General features: G+C 35.5%; 1 protein-coding gene across 1 annotated transcript in view; it reads right to left on the reverse strand.

Annotated features, from left to right (window-relative positions):
• Nucleotides 1-17,414, reverse strand: part of LOC111869324 (intersectin-1) — an 85,496-nt gene that overhangs the window by 26,167 nt on the left and 41,915 nt on the right. Inside the window, exons 23-24 of the mRNA XM_033753382.1 lie at nt 13,548-13,872; nt 11,730-11,894 (exon numbers count right to left, since the gene is read on the reverse strand). Coding sequence (XP_033609273.1) covers nt 11,730-11,894; nt 13,548-13,872 — 490 coding nt within the window. The remainder of the gene's footprint in view (nt 1-11,729; nt 11,895-13,547; nt 13,873-17,414) is intronic.

Raw genomic sequence — 17,414 nt, forward strand, 5'->3', positions numbered from 1 at the left:
AGTTCTGATGATGGTGTATAATGCTCAAGAGTTACTGGGTTTCAGACTTTGTGTCTCATTCAGTTTCATAAAAACTAGAAAACACAACTGGAAACAGATCCAGTTTCCGAAATATTGTGTTTTCTAGTTTTTAGAACACTGAACGATGGATAAGTCCAAAAATCCAGTAACTCTGACAAATATAAACCTATTTTCATATATAATAATGGTTGGCAGGAAACGTTTAGGGAATTGGCACAGGGAAATTTTCCCCAATTATTCTAAATAACATTAATTAGTATCTTTAATAAGATTCACTGTAAGAGCAAATAACATACACTAAACATGATAGTGTCTTAATCTCGCACAGTAAGTTCCTAACCTTTTCTTAGTCTTCTCAATCTTGACACAGTGACAACTATTTTCTGAACAAATTGACATTGAGTATTACCAACCCTCTCTAGTATAGGAAGTTTCAGAACACAGCCCATGATCAACAAAACATCCGTTGATATTATTTTGAAAATATATTTACCAGTAGTCAGTGGTCCTATGGCAGAATTTCTTCTATAGCCTCTTAAAAATATATATAAAACACAATGACAAAAGCACAGTTGAAACCATTACCTCTTTGTCAGTGATGTTACCACTCCTTTGTACTACTTCCTACCATATTTCAATGAAAATATAAATTATACCTCTTTGATGCTACTATGGAACCAAGATTTGCCATGTTTACACTATTGGATCCATCATATCATGTAAATAAATTGGTTATTGATACAGTTCTAACTTATCAGTACAATGCAAGTTTGGTCATGACCTATGTAGATAAATCTGTCAAACCCTTGGAATTACTGGATTTTTGGACTACCTGCCAAACTCTTGTTGCAACACAGAAGACCTTACTTTGTGTGACAAGTAAGGTGAAACTAGCCTCACGTAATATAAATGGATGATTTTAGTTCATCTTAAAGCACGCAGACAAAAGCAGGGACTTGGAATCATGAGTACACAGACAGCAAGGTTATAAAATCATGGTAAAAAAAAAAAGTAAAACCATGGAATCATGGTGCAGAAACAGGGAGATGATGAAATCATGGTACGAAGACAGTGGAGTCATGGAATCACACTGCAAAGACAAAACGAACATGGAATCATACTTCAAAGGAAATAGGATCATGGTGCAAAGACAGTAAGAAAACAGAATCATGATGCAAAATTGTGGAACCATGGTATAAAGACAAATGAAATTAAACTGAACAAAAATGAAAGTTGTGGACAAACTTGTGTAGCTGTGAATAAGCAATGAAAATATTTTAAATTAAATTAATAAAAACATGAAGAGCATTCTAAATTTCTGAATTAAAATGATAAAAGTGTAAAGGAACAATTTAAAAACAAATTTTATGTCAATTTTAACATATGTAGCAGAAGCATGAGAAGAAACAAACCTTCAGGCTACACAAATTTATGGATGAGAAGGATTCTGGGAGCCATGACAGCTATCAGTAAATAATCTGACCTGAACTTCATCCCAGGCAGAGGTACTAGAATTCTTCCTATCACATCCATGTTTCGAATAGTCCTGAGGTCCTCCCAGGATCATTTTCAACACATGGATACTAAGAGTTTTTTCACACGAGGTTTGAAGTTGGTTAGGGCATGAAGCTGATTACTTATCAGTGTAAAGTCAAGAGCATCGAAACACAGTTTTATCTACACAAAATCTAAAGAGTCTTCATGGCAAATCTGTCTTAATTAAAGGTACTGAAATTAATATAGTTCATATCAAAATTATGTGAAACAATTACAGAACTGCTTAAAATAACAAATTTTGTACAAACTAAAAATATAAACTACATATGCCATAAGGTAGGAAGTTTGTAAAATTATCCCCTGACATGAAAATGTGAAAATTCTGATTCATGGGGATATGGAGAATTGTTTCAAACTGTCATTTTCTAGGAACCAGAAATCACTGTGAAGTGAGGATGTCTCATTCCTTTTTTTATTTCATTTAGATCTGCATTTTTTCTAAATTATTTAGCTCTGAGCAGACCCCTTTTCTTTCTCTATTGTTCAAAAACAACAAATTAATGGTAACCAAACATGACATCATCTTACCACTGAAATACCCCAATACAAACTAGGAGCAACCACATTAAGTTATAATATAATGTTTTTACAGCTTTTGCCAATTCTGGTTAAAGGAGCCGGAAAGATGCCAATCATTAAGAGCTCTCCAGGAAATCCAATTCTTTATACTAAATATTATATTACATTAAATATCAACATTACATAATAAAGAGATGCAATATAATAAATACATAATTCAAAGACTATGTTCAGCATCTCAAATATATATACATATTAATTTGTCACAGAATCACAATTTTTGTCAACACAATTTCATTATCTGCAGTTATTCTAAAAAAAGACACATATATGCAAACAAAGAACTTCATTCTTTATTCTTATGCAAAGGAACAAATGTTAAAAATACTGAATTATATATTATTTCAAACAGGAACTTCCTAAAATTCAGTATTCAAAAATCAGACTTCATGAAAACTTAAACAATAATGTAACTACTGTCACATACAGAGAATTTCAAAATCTTCTGTGACGTGTGTAATATCTTCAGATGTAGTAGATGCACTTAACTAAGCGTAAGTACCTACAAATAATTATAATGGGCCAAAACGCTACATAATATGCTCTTACTATAATATATAAACATTAACCAAAGATTCTGATAGAGATCACATAAAGATATTTTTATGACTCAAATTAGGCACATAGAGAGTTAATGAATGACAGTTCAGGATGTAAAAACCAAGAGAGCAAATAATCTCAAACAACTCAATGGCCGCTGTTCAGTCCATCAAATAAGATGACATTAAGAACTGAAGAACACAAACATTAACTCCTTATAGATATGACTGCTAATCAGTTCAGCAGCATACTTCCAAACATATCACAATATAACCATATCTAGCTTTGTATGAATACAAATGAATCTCAGAAGAAGAAATGTTTAAGAAACTAACATCACGGACAATCTAAATAATAAAGAAAATGATTATGACTTCACTGCAGGCAAAATTGAAACTGTATGGTATAAATTAACTGGGATATCAGAAGCAGGAAGGAGGGATGTAGCTCTCTCACAGGCTTGAACACTTGTGACAGCTGTATATTCCCACTTATCAATGCATGAATAATCCAGTCTGTGGTTCATTCATGCACTTTCTCAGCATGTCTGCAACCCTATGGAGCACCAAAGTTCACTCAGTCCAACCGTCCATCCGACTGCACGCATGAAACAACTAGAGAATTGCAGGACAGATTTTCATGAAATCTGATATACAATAATATGAAAAAATTGCTGAGCCCTTTTGATATTCATTTAGAATAAATGCAAAAAAAATGCAAGAAGCAAAAAGAGAATGAAACACACATTAAAACCTACAGCACATCCACAATTCAGTACAGTACATCCATCTACACAGTACTTCAGGTTTGTTATCAGTTTATACCTCAAATAGTTTACCTACAAGTTTAAAATCTGAAAATTTTAAACACAAATTTTGGCAAAATTATTCTTCATTACTACAGCTTAACAAAGGCTCTGCAAATCAAAAAAGAGCTTACAGCATCAAACAGTTTTCTCTACACTCAAATTAAATTCCACCACATTTCTCAAAAGAGATCTACATCTTTTAACTGAAACATTTCTAAGCTTTATGTACCTAGCATATAACAAAATACAAGACAAATTCATTCATGTTTCTAACAGAGTTTCTAATATATATATATACGAATATGAATCAAAATGAAAAGTGTCCACCCAAAAATCGAAAAATATTTTTAAAATTACATTCCCTGTCTGGGATATAGATTGGTTCGATACCAAACACAGTAGTTATTATATTTTTCTCTAAAGATGCATGCAGAGTCAGTTTTCAGAAGTTGAATTTTTGTAACCAGAAATGAAAATATGGATAATATCTAACATGTGCACAAGTTTAATAACACACCTTGGTCACAAACTTTTAGATTTATCTTTCTGTCCCATGTATGGATACCACACAGCTTTTATTTCACAGGAATTATCATAATTAAGTCTTACTATTCCTTAATCAATTTGTTTACCTTAAATGAAGGAAATTCACACACCCACTGACTGATTATGGCTCGAAATGAAACATGTATATTCTGTTTGATTTCAATACCAACTTACTTCAGGTAGAATGTTCATCAGATACTTCAGATTACATATAAGAGGTTAAAATTAATACAGAAAAAGCATATAATTTCCTTCATTAACAAAATTTCTTATTCAAATATTTTACAAATTAATTACTGATTTATTGATGTTACATAATATTCAATAGATCTGCATTACTTTTGAATGTAAAACACCTACAACTTAAATAAAAAAAATTCAAAGAACTATAGGGATTGCAACAAAATATTGCATGAACTGAACCAAAATGAATTCATTACAAGTCTGAGCATTCCCATTGAGACTGGTGAAAATCCTGCATGTGACTATTTATTGTTTCCATAATGCATACTTACAGTGCCAAGGTTGCACAACTTTCTATTACAGACCTGCATATCTTTATCTAATTTCCATTTTTAATTTAGTTCTACATATTTTAGGATTTCAACAAATACATTTTTCTTATCCAATGTGATTAACAATTGAACAACTGAAAAAGTCTCATATTGAAGTATACTGTAAAGTCAAGAGAGAGATCCTAAGCTTTAAGTCTGCTACAGTTGCTTTCTCATCTCTTCATTTCAGTTGAGAGTCAGTATTTGGTTACTAAGTTTATAATTGTAATAATACTTGTTAACTAAATAAAGAAAAAGTTATAGAATGTCCATTATAGTTATGATATTTATCTCATGATATGGTATATAAAGCAACTAGTTTTCAATGACAAGTTTAAACCAACAACTTCTGCTTATGGAACGGTTCCACATAACACTAAGACGGCAAAGGAAGCAGTTTAGGGAACTACTTCATCCTCTCATCAGAGCATTAGGCACTGACTTTTCTTGAAATAATTCCTCTGACAATATATTTTCCTGTATTCAAAAACCTCAAACCCAAAAAGTTAATACATGGTGGAATTAGTATATCATTGCTAATATGCCATAACATTCAGCTGCAGCAGAGAGCTTTAAAATTTTCTCAGTCATGTCATATAGCTTCACAAACAGAAACAAAAAGAAAACTTTTATGAACTGTGCGTTAAATATTTTCTTTGAATTATTCTCTGTATTAGTGAAAAGACAGTACTGCACTTATGTTTCAGTAAAATCCTTCACATTCCCAGATTCAGTGAAATCCCATACTTAGTAAATATTGTTTTCCACACCAAACCCATGCCTTTTGCTTTGAGTTTTGACTGAGGTTCTTTCAGAGTTTATTTAATACTGTTATTCTAGAAATTAATATGATATGGAATATGTAACTGTATTTATCCAAGTAGAAATAGTTTCTGTAGGGAAATTATTTTACAACAGTTGCATACAGGTGGTATTATAAGATGATAAAATGTTTCTTACCATAATTTTACATAATCTCCATTCAGTGGAAAACTTGACTTAATGTAAGAAAAGCCAGTCGCCAAGGGAGACAGAATTATGGAGTGATGTGTGAGAATTAAATTTCCTGCAATATACTACAAGTTTTAAGAATAATTCATGAAGTGTTGAAGACATGTAAGCATCCACAAAAGTTGGTCAGAAGTGTTCAGTGAGATTTCAGCTTTGAATTAATTACACATTACTCTACATGAACCTAACTGAAACACAACATAAAATTCTTTACTATAAAAACAAGAAGAGACATAATGTGTTTCCAATCTAGATAATTATTTCAAATCCATTTTATGACAGCAGCGTAATACTTACATTATCCTTGTATACATGCATAAACAGTCAAGGATTATGCATAGTAACATTTATAGACACAAATACAGTTGTGTAAGTTCCTAAGTGTTACTAAGACAACATAAAATAGTTGTTACAGTTCCTTATTAACAATATATCTATTAAGAATTAATAGAGACTAACCTGAGTAACAAATATCATCTACAAGTAAACTCATCAGTATGTTATAAACATAATTAATTACAAAGTAAATCGATCTATAAACATATGTATGAAAATAATATACTCCAGGCAAGGAAGGTAAGGCTCTTTACTTATAAAGTAACCCCACGAGTATTTATACTAAGCTATGAAACAATGGCTTAGACATGCAATATAGTGAACAACAAATTTTTAAAACAATGATATAACAAGCAAAATTAGTACAACATAGAAAGTTCTTTGTCCGTGTGTACATGTACATATGTCAAATACTATCAACAATGTATTGAAAATTAACAAGAATTACGATGAATATATGATGCTTAAAAATAGTTCGAATTCAATGTCAAAATGTTTACATCATCTCAACAATGACTTGCACATAGTACGGCCACACAAGAGTCTTATCCTAATACAAGTAGCCGATAACAAGTTTAATTTCTGCAAGGGGAAGAAAAAAATAGATAAAACAAAAGTTACAAAAAATAATCCATGCTCACACGTTGTTGGCTAAAGGCAGGGACCCACTACCACATGCAATGAAAAGGAAGAAAAAACTGCAGCAGATCTTCCATTTTCATATAATATACTACTATCAGATTCATTCAAAACAGTGGTTGTTTAATAAAACAGTCTACGTGGTAACTAAGATATACGATGATCCCCCCAAAAATAAATAAATAAAAGGATGAAAAGGAACATAATGGTGGCTGTTAGTATGTTAGTGCACTCATGACGATACAACAGAGCTATAAGGAGGGAGGCTTACAAACATTTGCTGACTGAACATAACAGCAACAATTCCTTATACTGTATCTTTCACATCCCTTTATACTAGTTTTCATTCACTCTGTCAGTTTAAACTAGTGCCAGAAATTTATATACAAGTAAGTTTCAAAGCATAACTTTACTAATAAATATTTCTACATTGATCTTTCTTCTTTTCAGCAAATAACCGAGTGGCAATTACTGCAATCGATCTGTTGGTGGTCGTAAGTGGGTCCACAGCCAGTAGGCAAGATGTGCTCGCATATTCCTACAATTGAAAAAAGAAAAAGATGAAATGGTCGTATGCTGTATGGCTTACATAAGTGCAGCAACTGAGAAGGACAGTAACACCAATTCAAGAGATTCAATTAAGTGTTAAATTGTGACATTTGACGTTCTCACAACACTGATTATCAATAGTACCACCTCCTGTGATCTAACACTGTGAAGTCTGGTAGTAGTTTACCCACAGTTCGCTAAATTGGTAAATTTTGTTGGGGAGATAATTTAGAGTTTAAAATGTAATTATATTATTGTTTGATTTGTCACCGTAAGCTGGTGTTAGCTCATTGCCCTACATGATGCTTTCTGGTCCTCCAGACTGTAGCCACTTCACACTATTATCCATGATGTGACATATCCCTACCACTTCCCTGGCTCCAATACTTCACATGTCATGTGTTCCTTTCTATCCAATTGCGCATTCTTCCTCTTCTCCATCCAATTATTCACCAGCTTTCTTGTGGCTCGTTCCCATCTTGAAGTTTTTCTTTCACTCTGGTTGACGATAAGTTAACATGTTTCTAAATTCCTTCTTTGATTAGTATGCTGGGTTTATAAATTCTCTCTCCATTACATAACTGATGTCTGGCAAGAGTCTTTGCTTCTCTGTGCATGTTTCTTTTGTATGGGTGAGTGACTGGTACTGTATAAGAGTTAGGTAAAGTATTTTGTTATTTCATTATGTTTCATTTTAGTTCGGTGTGCGTTGTTGTGACATGTCTGTTAAGCCAAATATAAGTCTGTATGACTTTCACTCATTCAATGTTGAGGCCAAAGTATGTGCTACCATGTTATATCAGGCAGTGGCCTGTTTCAACTTGGTTCTTGTAAGCAGTGGTACATTTTTCTTTCCTATAAGCAGCTGCTGCTCACCATTTTGCTCAATACCTTACTTACATAAGCCAGCAGTAATTCTGTTTTAGCCCATGTTGGCTTACATGCACAACAGCTGTTTATTTCTTTTTCTTCTATTTGTTCATGACTGTTTGCTCCTCTTAGCCTACTTTCCTTGTTTTGAAAAAACAAGAGGAGGCTTATGAGATCACCTTGGTGTTTTTGTCAATCTGTGTATCTGCATAATAGCCTTTTCCAATTTGAATTTTACATTATGCTTACCATAAATGTCTTATTGTGTAGTAGGACCCTGCACACAGTTATATTTATTCCACCATAAGAACTGCTTCCAACTTGCATGCTTCACAGCAATTTCAAATGGAAACTCTGACATGACCCCAACTGCCTAGATTGGCTCCTAATGTGTGTCAAAGGTATGAGGATATGACTGATCAGGTCATTATGATCTTGTACTTCTGTAGTATAAATACAAAGTTCTTTTTTTAATGCTAGTGGGGTGGGACTAAGTCCCTTGTACTGCTGCCACTTCTGGTCTATTGTACCAGCCCCAGATGATAGGTGAGGGTGATTGTAGAGCAATTGGTGGAATGAGGATTGGCAGGGGAAACCGAAGTACACGGAGAAAACCTGCCCCAGCGCCACTCTGTCCACCACAAATCCCACTTGACCAAACCCGGGATTGAACCTGGGCCACTGCAGTGGGAAGCCAGTGACTAACCACTTGAGCTATGGCACGGCCCAAATACAAAGTTAATGTTATTTTTGGCCGCGCCATAGCTCAGGCCGTTAGTCACTTGTTTCTCACTGCAGTGGCCTGGGTTTGAGCCCAGTTCTGGGCATGTGGGATTTGTGGTGGACAAAGTGGCTCTGGGGCAGGTTTTCTCCAAGTACTTCAGTTTCCCCTGCCAAACTTCATTTCACCAACTGCTCCACAATCACCATCATCTATCATCTGGGGCCGGTACAACTGGCCAGCAGTGGCTGCAGTACCAAGTGGACTCAGTCTCACCCCCACTAACAAGAACGAAAGAAAATAAAAAATAATAATGTTATTTTTGGCATAATGCCTACAAAAATATCAAGTGGGTTCAGATGACGAGAACATGGAGGTCAGACAATGGGAACCCACAGTTGATTCACAGGTACAGAAAATGGCTGTTCAACAAAAACTATGCATCTGATATGAAAAGTGGCAAGGGCTGCCACTGTGCTGAAACCACATGCCCTCCCAAACATTAAGGAAATTAGCTTACAGGATTTCGTCAAGAAAATTCTCTATCATGCATAGTCCAATTATGCAACTGTCTACAATTCTGGCCTAAACACTGATACTACATCTTTGGCAAAATGAAGAGTGTTCAGGAGCATGATTCTCCAGCATTCATTTAGGTTGTGGAGATTGTTTACTTCACTCCTCATGAGTGTTGCCTTATCAGTCCAATACATGACCCAAAGAAAGTCTGATCCATCTAGGGGTCTCTGCAAAACCCATTAACACAACTGGAAAGGGAGATTACTGTCCCCTGGCTGTAGCCCTTGCTGCTGTACATGAAAAGAATACAAATGCTCCTCATGCAGTGTACATAAACCTGCATTCTGAAAGAGGCTTATTTCATAAGTGACCCAACAAGTTCTAGTCAAGGGATCAGTGTGCATAACATTTAACACTTCTTCTTCATTCCATACATTGCTTTAGGTCGCAGAAAACGTGCGCTGGTGGGATGAATGCACCTACTTTCCTCAGACCGCAATGTACCAGTGCAAATAATCTGTTTGGTTGAGTCCAATATGAATACTAACATTGATATTCCCTTGATGAAGTTACAAGATGATGTACACAAAATGCACACTCTCATACTAAACACTAGTAAACCGTGTCATCATGTTTCACTGTTATCATTGTTCTGCAGTCAGAAGTAATATGACCCACAAGCAAATGCAGTAAGAGCCCTGTTTACAACATTACAAAGACCTGACCACACAATCATACCCAAAAAAATTAAATAAAGACTAAAAGTTTTAAATACAATCTGAAATGGTAATGAATCGGACAACTGTTTGCTTACATTTTCTGTTCAAAATTATCTCCTCAACAACCTCCTAAAGTCTGGCCACAAGACTTGGAATCACCCCACATATTCATAAGATAATATAACAATGGTCAAGAAGAATATGTATTCAGAACACTGTCATAATAAGTAAGCAATTTAATCATTCCAGCAGAGATTAAAATACTTTCAATAACTATCGTTCGTCAATGAAAATATAATATAAATCAGTAATTTCATCTGGATCAACTGGAATATATATTCATCTCATTTGTTAAGACTCTTTGTCAAGGGAATAAATATTCATAAACTTCCTTATTACAATAAACAAGCAATTTTTTTATCTCAGTGCATTTTTTTAAATCTAAGTAATGAACAGGCACTTTCGTTGGATTACAATAAAACCTTTACTTAGAAGCTTTAACTTGATTTTTGACGCATTGATGTGTGTCAACTTCTTTCTTGCCCTGTAATTGGATCTACTTGAATATAAGAATAAATTAAATTAAATAAATACTAATGTACTGCATTATATTTTGAAGGGCTCCAAGATTTTCTTTGTTACATCAATGTCTCTGTTACAGATCAGGTGTGCCAACACAGCATTGGACATGTCAAGTGTCTGCCTTCATTTTCTTTCATTAATTCCTCTCAGCTCTACCAAACCTTAACTGCTCTGCAGAATAATGTTCTGCCATACAAGACATACATATATGTTAGATGTTAAACTTTAACAGTTCTGTGTGCAGCTTTTCTTTAAATTTAAAGAGCACGCAGGATTAAATGAGTTTTTAGACTCTGTCAACCATCTGATATTTTAAACAAAACAGTGTCTTGGAAACCGGATGTTTCCATCATCAAGTGAAAGGATGGGAGGCACCCACTCTGTTAGCTCCAATAAAGAGTGTTAACCTTAATCACTGTATCAACAAATGAGGTTAGCTCTTTCTAATGGACCCAAAAGAGTAAGGACCTACCACCCTTTCACCTAATGATGGAAACAGATCCAGTTTCTGAAACATTGTGTTCATTAGAATACTGGATGATGGACACAGTCCAGAAACTCAGCAATTGTAATAGTAATATCAGAACCATTTTGAATTGGCTTGAAGAATGTTATTCATAGCATACCATAAACTTGCTGAAGGGCACATCATAGATTTAGGACAAAGTACATCATCAAGTGCTGTTTATGAACTAAGCAAAGTTGGCATTAATATCTGTGCGAATAACTGTACCAGTAATAACATTCAACCAGAAATGTATTAACAGATGGACAAGAGAGATCAGGAACAAAAATAATCTATAAACCACTAAAACGTGTCACATATTTCAGAATGATATTGTACCTTTGCAATGTCTCTCATCCAAGTTTTGTATCATATGATAAATATTTCACTTGCACTTATAACTAGCAAAACATTGTAATTATGACATTAATTGTTTAAATACATTAAAAATATATACCTTCTTAGTTAAATTCAAGTGATGCTGTCCTTTCTCAGGCCTACATTTCCAACATGGTCTATATCTCATGGTCACATACATAGAGTGATCTCAGATCTATTCTAAGTTTGGTATGCCTGCTGTGGAGAGACTTCTTGCACAGTGGTTTAACTGTAAATCACCTTGATGATGAATAGCTATATGAATACAGTGTACCAAATGAATAGCTATACTCACATATGGGTGCAACATAATTGCTGGGGAACAGACCAGACACACCCTTCAGTTCACCTCGCCACCAAGAAGCCTCCTCACGTGCCAACAGTGTGATCACATCATCTTTCTCAAAGCTAAGTTCATCTTCATTCAAAGCTGAGTATGGGTAGAGAGCTACGACTTTTTCTATATAAATAACAAAAAATATCACATGAGCACACTTAACATTTCAACTAGAGTCACAGATTTGTGGATAGCATTCTTGTGTCATGCTTGTAAGGTCCGAGGTTTATATCTTGGGCTGCAGGCCAGGTGAGGTATGTTATGGCTTTCCCCAGTACCTCTAGGCAAATGCCAGAATAATATCTAAAATTAGGTCACTACCACTTGCTTCCACATCCTTTCCAATTCATTATTAGTCAATCATTCCAGTGTTAAACATTATATAGTCTGACCTCTTGGCAGCAGTGTTAAGCACACCACAAATACATAAACAATAAATACATATTAGCAACACTTCACATGTTTATGGCAGGAGGGCAGTTATCCCTTTCTGTGGCCACTACAGACCAGGAAAAGAAACTGCTTCTTACACTGTACCAATTCTGAGAGCCTGTATTTCACACATCGTTTTTGGTACAGGCCAGTGGCTGATGCTTTATAAAAATCTGATGTGTTAGGCATCACGGCATACAAAAACTTATGGTGAAACACAGAATTAATAGAAATTTAAAAGATGAAAATTCTGTTCATCTTTTCAAGAATTATGATGGTTAGGCCAGCACATTTCTCTACATAAAGAAGGACTGTTCTGTACAGTGCCACTCTCCGAATCAATATTAAAAAAGTTACAAGATGAACTCTGAGCACTTAAAATCTGTCTAATAAATTGTGTACTATGTTCATTTGAAAAACACATGTAATAGAATGAACTGGTGCCAGGTACCAAACTACCCTGGTGTGAAGATGTTAAGAATTTAATATTCCTCCAGTTCCATTCTTTCTATTGACAGCCACCAGATAGGGGGAAAAACACCACACATATGTTTGTAATATATTTACAATTATAAATACATACATACACTGGAGGAAAATAACTGCAGATAAAGTGCAGTAGCAGACTACCAAGTCAAAGTCAAAGCCACATTGCGACTGACAGTTAGTCAGTAAGTCTTGGTGTCATATTTATTAGTTTTTGACAGTTACAGTCTTGTTTTTGTGGGGAGCCCTCTCTGACAAGAGGACAGGTTTGTCTTCTGTATATGCTGCTGGCCCTTGCCAGCGCAGTCTTTCTTGGGTCTGAGTCCCTTGGGACTTGTGACCATATTTTACTTTCTCAGATTTGAGACTTCCCCTTTTGTCGCCTCCTACAACTTGCAGGGTGCTCACCTAGCAGACCACCTGAGGCAAGTGGTCACCTAGCAGACTACCTGAGGAAAAACTACTGTAAATGAAGGTTCAACAGAAGCCCACCCATGGAAAACTACCAGAGAAAAACAGAGGTTCACTGGGAAATGCACCTAAGAGAAATTACTGCAGATCCTGGATCAATACAAAGTCACCCAAGGAAAATTACTGAACATCAAGATCCATCAGAAACCTACCTAAAGGAAATTTTCATATATTTAGGTCTCCAAAGAAGCACCCACAGGAGGCACAATACAGGTAAATGGCAAAGTACAGCATATTATGTGTGACTGCTTTTACCTGAAGACTATCAAATTCTAAGCATCCATCATCTGGTTTCTTAATTGGATGCTTGTCTCTAAGATTTTATGCCAAACAATTCTCTAACTAATACATTCTGGTACAATTCTATTTAACTTGAATATTACTCACCAATAATTGCCTCTGTGGATGCAGGTTTTTGTTGTTCTTGTTCTTGTTTTTGTTGCTGCTGCTGCTGTGCAGCTTGTTCTTGATGTTTGTGCGAGACTGGTGTGCTGCGGTTACTGCCTCCTGCTCCCAACAGTTTTACGTAAGAGGCAGGGAACCAACCCACTTGGCGTTTCTTGCCTTTTGCCTGTAATTCACCCTCCCACCACCCTGTGCTTGTTTTCTTACGAATCATGATAAGCTGACCACGTTCCAAGTCCAGCTGTTCAGCACTAGTGGCCTGATAAGGTGCAATCGCAGTTGCTATCTCTGGCTTCTTGCCTTTGCCCTGGAAACAATGTTCAAGGAATGAGACGTGACTGGGACATAAGTAGCGTGAAAAGACTAACAAAATGGAGGATTAACATCTAAGGGTAATTATAGTCAACTACGGTTAAATTTGATAAAAATGAATGTAATATGGCAAGAACCTAGCATCAAACTAAGGAGGAAGAAACATATTTTCAGAACAGATAAACATGAGCATTTACATAACCTAGTTTATTTTGGCATATGTATCTCCCTTTTAGATCTTCCACGCATAATTACACAGGTCAAAACAATATACATTTTGTGCTGCAATATCTCGGCATTTATGTATGACAATGCATGAATATGTACGTTTCAGTCTATATTAGTGAATTTTTATTTTCAGTATTTTCATTTCTACCACAAAAAAATGATCACTAACTGAAAATGATAAAATAAATTTCATCTCCTTTTATATCTTCTATATATTTCAGTTCTTTAGCAAACTATTCCATAAAATACTCCTATTCATGACTTGGGTTTGAAAGCGGAATACTACCATATATATGTAACTCTTGATGCTGGTGCATTTCTTTTAAATAGGCATATCAATAACTGTTCTGATAAGAAAGGTGTTAAGGCTCAATTTACCCATTTACATGCCTAATTGATCATATCAGATGAGGACAACAGAGTTCTTCTACCTTCCCTGTACCTTCAGGCAACCCTTCAAGCAAGGCAGCATTTTCACCTCAAAATACCATAATACTTTGAACATAAAACACCATCGAATTTAAGACACATCAAGTTTTTACATGTGGGTTTTAGGAAAAAAATAGGAAGGTGCACATTCCTCGAACTTATGATGTACCTCAATTTTGAAAATGAAAAAATATGTGAAATGCGAGTCTTTATCGAAAGTAATAGAGTATGTAATGAAGTCAATATTTTCTTGGATTGGCCACATCATGGCACTGTTATGCACTACAGCAGATACATGGAGCCAAGAGATGGTGCTGTGTCCATTCTTCTCTCACCCAGCAAGACGCAGTTGCATACGTGCAGTGTGTTCAGAAAGAAAGTCACCGTTGTGAAGGGCAGTTGTCTGTCAGCAGCAGAAATCGAGAATGTCACAGTTTGAGCAATGGGCAAACATCAAGTTCTGACAAAAATTAAGCAAATCTGATAACAAAATGTTTCAGATGATCAAGCGAGCGTATGGCGAAGAAGCCTTGGGCTGTAGTGCTGCGTTTAAGCGGCACAAAAGTTTTGCAAGAGACAGTTTGGAAGATGATGAGCATACCAGTTGGCCAAGAACAGTCAGAACTGAATTCAAGATCCAAGAAGCTGCAACATTGGTGCATGCCAACTGCTCCCAAATGGTAGATGAAATCACAGCAGCATCACCATAGATTAGCCATGGTACTTTGCACAAAACTGTGCCTGATGACCTGAACATGTCTCATGTTACAAAGCATAGTGTTCCACGAGTCCTAATGCAAGACCAACGTGACAATCACATGAGCATTTGCGGTGGCATGATCGACAGTGCTATACCAACATTGGCAGACTTGTGTAGCAGCCAATATTGATGATTTTGAGGGAGGATGTGGATATGTGTAAGTGTATGTGAGTATCTTGTAACATGGTGCGACAAAACCACAGTCTATGAAATTATTGACTGTAGTGGTATACTGTGTAACGTGAAGAAAACAGAAAAATAAGCAACTGCAAAATTTAAAATAGAGAACAATTGTAAATAACTGTATACTTTGTAATGTGAAGAAAACAGAAAAATAAGCAACAGCAGAATTTAAAACACAGAAACAATCATGAATATTGGTACAAACTGATGTATAAGTACACAAAATGAAAGAAAGACTTTTACAATATCAATGAGAAAATCCTTCTAATATTTCAAAGTCAGAAAGGATCAATAAAGAAAGCTCCCTCAGTGCTGTATGCAGAACTCCAGACTGGAGGGTTAACTTTAATATTATCTACAATAGCCTATTCTGTTCCACAGACGTCAGTCTGCACACAAACGAAAATATTGAAGACTGACAACACTAAAACTGGATTTTAGGACAGATAAGATATAGGAAATTCACTCCAGTGATCCAAAACTTGAATACTGTATACTGCATGATGTATGAATATACATTTGAAAATTCTGAAAAATTATATTGTCACATGTATGACTATAGACAAGGTTCAGATAGAGATGAAGGTACCAGCATGCTCCGAAATGGTAACCATGTATACAACTACAGGTTTCTACTCTTTTGTAACACTAAAACAGAACAAGCACTGAGAAATGTAACACCGATAAAATGCCTTCTGGCATAAAATGTTTACTTGCATTGTATAGGTAACACAAAATGATAAACATAATACAGCAACGAACCTTAATGCAGGAAAGTAAATGTACTCTGATGCCAGTAACAAAAGCAGAAAAGCAAGCACTTCTCAATGGATACACATAGCTTGATGGGTAAAGTGGTGGTAGGAAAGAGCATTTGCTTTTATCTCATCAAAAGTCCTGCTAATGCAAACAAATTTGTAATAAAAAGGTAAAAAGATAAAAAGTTAAAGCTATCCCTGTAACAGGCCAAGGAAGGCCATAGGGTTGTGAGATGTCAAGGCTCCCACAATACTAGACAATCAGCTTAACCAATCTACAGTTATTCATGAAGCACGTTCTCATTACACAATATATCACAATGTCAAAACTACAATGACATACGGCCAGATTCTAATATCACTCTTACTACTATTATTAAAGAGATAAAAAGAAAGGTAAAGCTATCCTTGCAACAGGCTGTGAAGGCCCATAGGGTTGTGAGATGTCGAGGCTCCCACATTCTCTAGACAATCGGCTCACAGATGGTGGTGAGGTTGTTAGCCTTACACACCAGCCACCCCTTACCTCTCAGGAATATTCCTGGGACTCATTTTGTTAGAGACCGAGTCGACCCCAGGGTCATAGTGCACTGGCACCTTCCACATTCTTTCCACCTCATTAATCATCCTACCAGTCACTACCATATCGTCTGAACTATGGCAATGTCTTTACATAAATATCCCGTGTGTACGGCAATTACGGCAAATTTCTTTTGGTCTGAGCTCTATTTGTCACAAGTCCAAAATTTGTCTAGTTCATACATATGTAAATTACAGTAAATTGCTTTTGGCCTCAGCTCACACTCACAAGTCCAAAACCTACCTAGTTCATGGATATGTATGCTTCCACCCCTGCTATTCATCTAGTCACTGGCATATTTTGTTGATTTATTAGAAACTTTTGGTGCTAGTATGTAAGTTTTCTAGTTATTCTTAAAAGAGGGTAGAAATATACTCTGCATTTTATTTGGCTTCTAATTCAACAGACTTGACTTACTTCAGGTACTTAATGAAATTACATTAGGAGCCTCAAATGTTGAAATATTTTCAGTACAGATTTCAGAATAGGAATAAAACGAATAGTATTAACTCATTTCTTCACATTACAACAACACACTCAGTAGGCAATAGAACAGCACTTTCAGTTTAAAATGCTTAAGATGAAATATGGGGGGGGGG

The sequence above is a fragment of the Cryptotermes secundus genome, unplaced genomic scaffold (genome assembly GCF_002891405.2).
Source record: "Cryptotermes secundus unplaced genomic scaffold, Csec_1.0 scaffold325, whole genome shotgun sequence".
NCBI classification, from domain to species: domain Eukaryota; kingdom Metazoa; phylum Arthropoda; class Insecta; order Blattodea; family Kalotermitidae; genus Cryptotermes; species Cryptotermes secundus.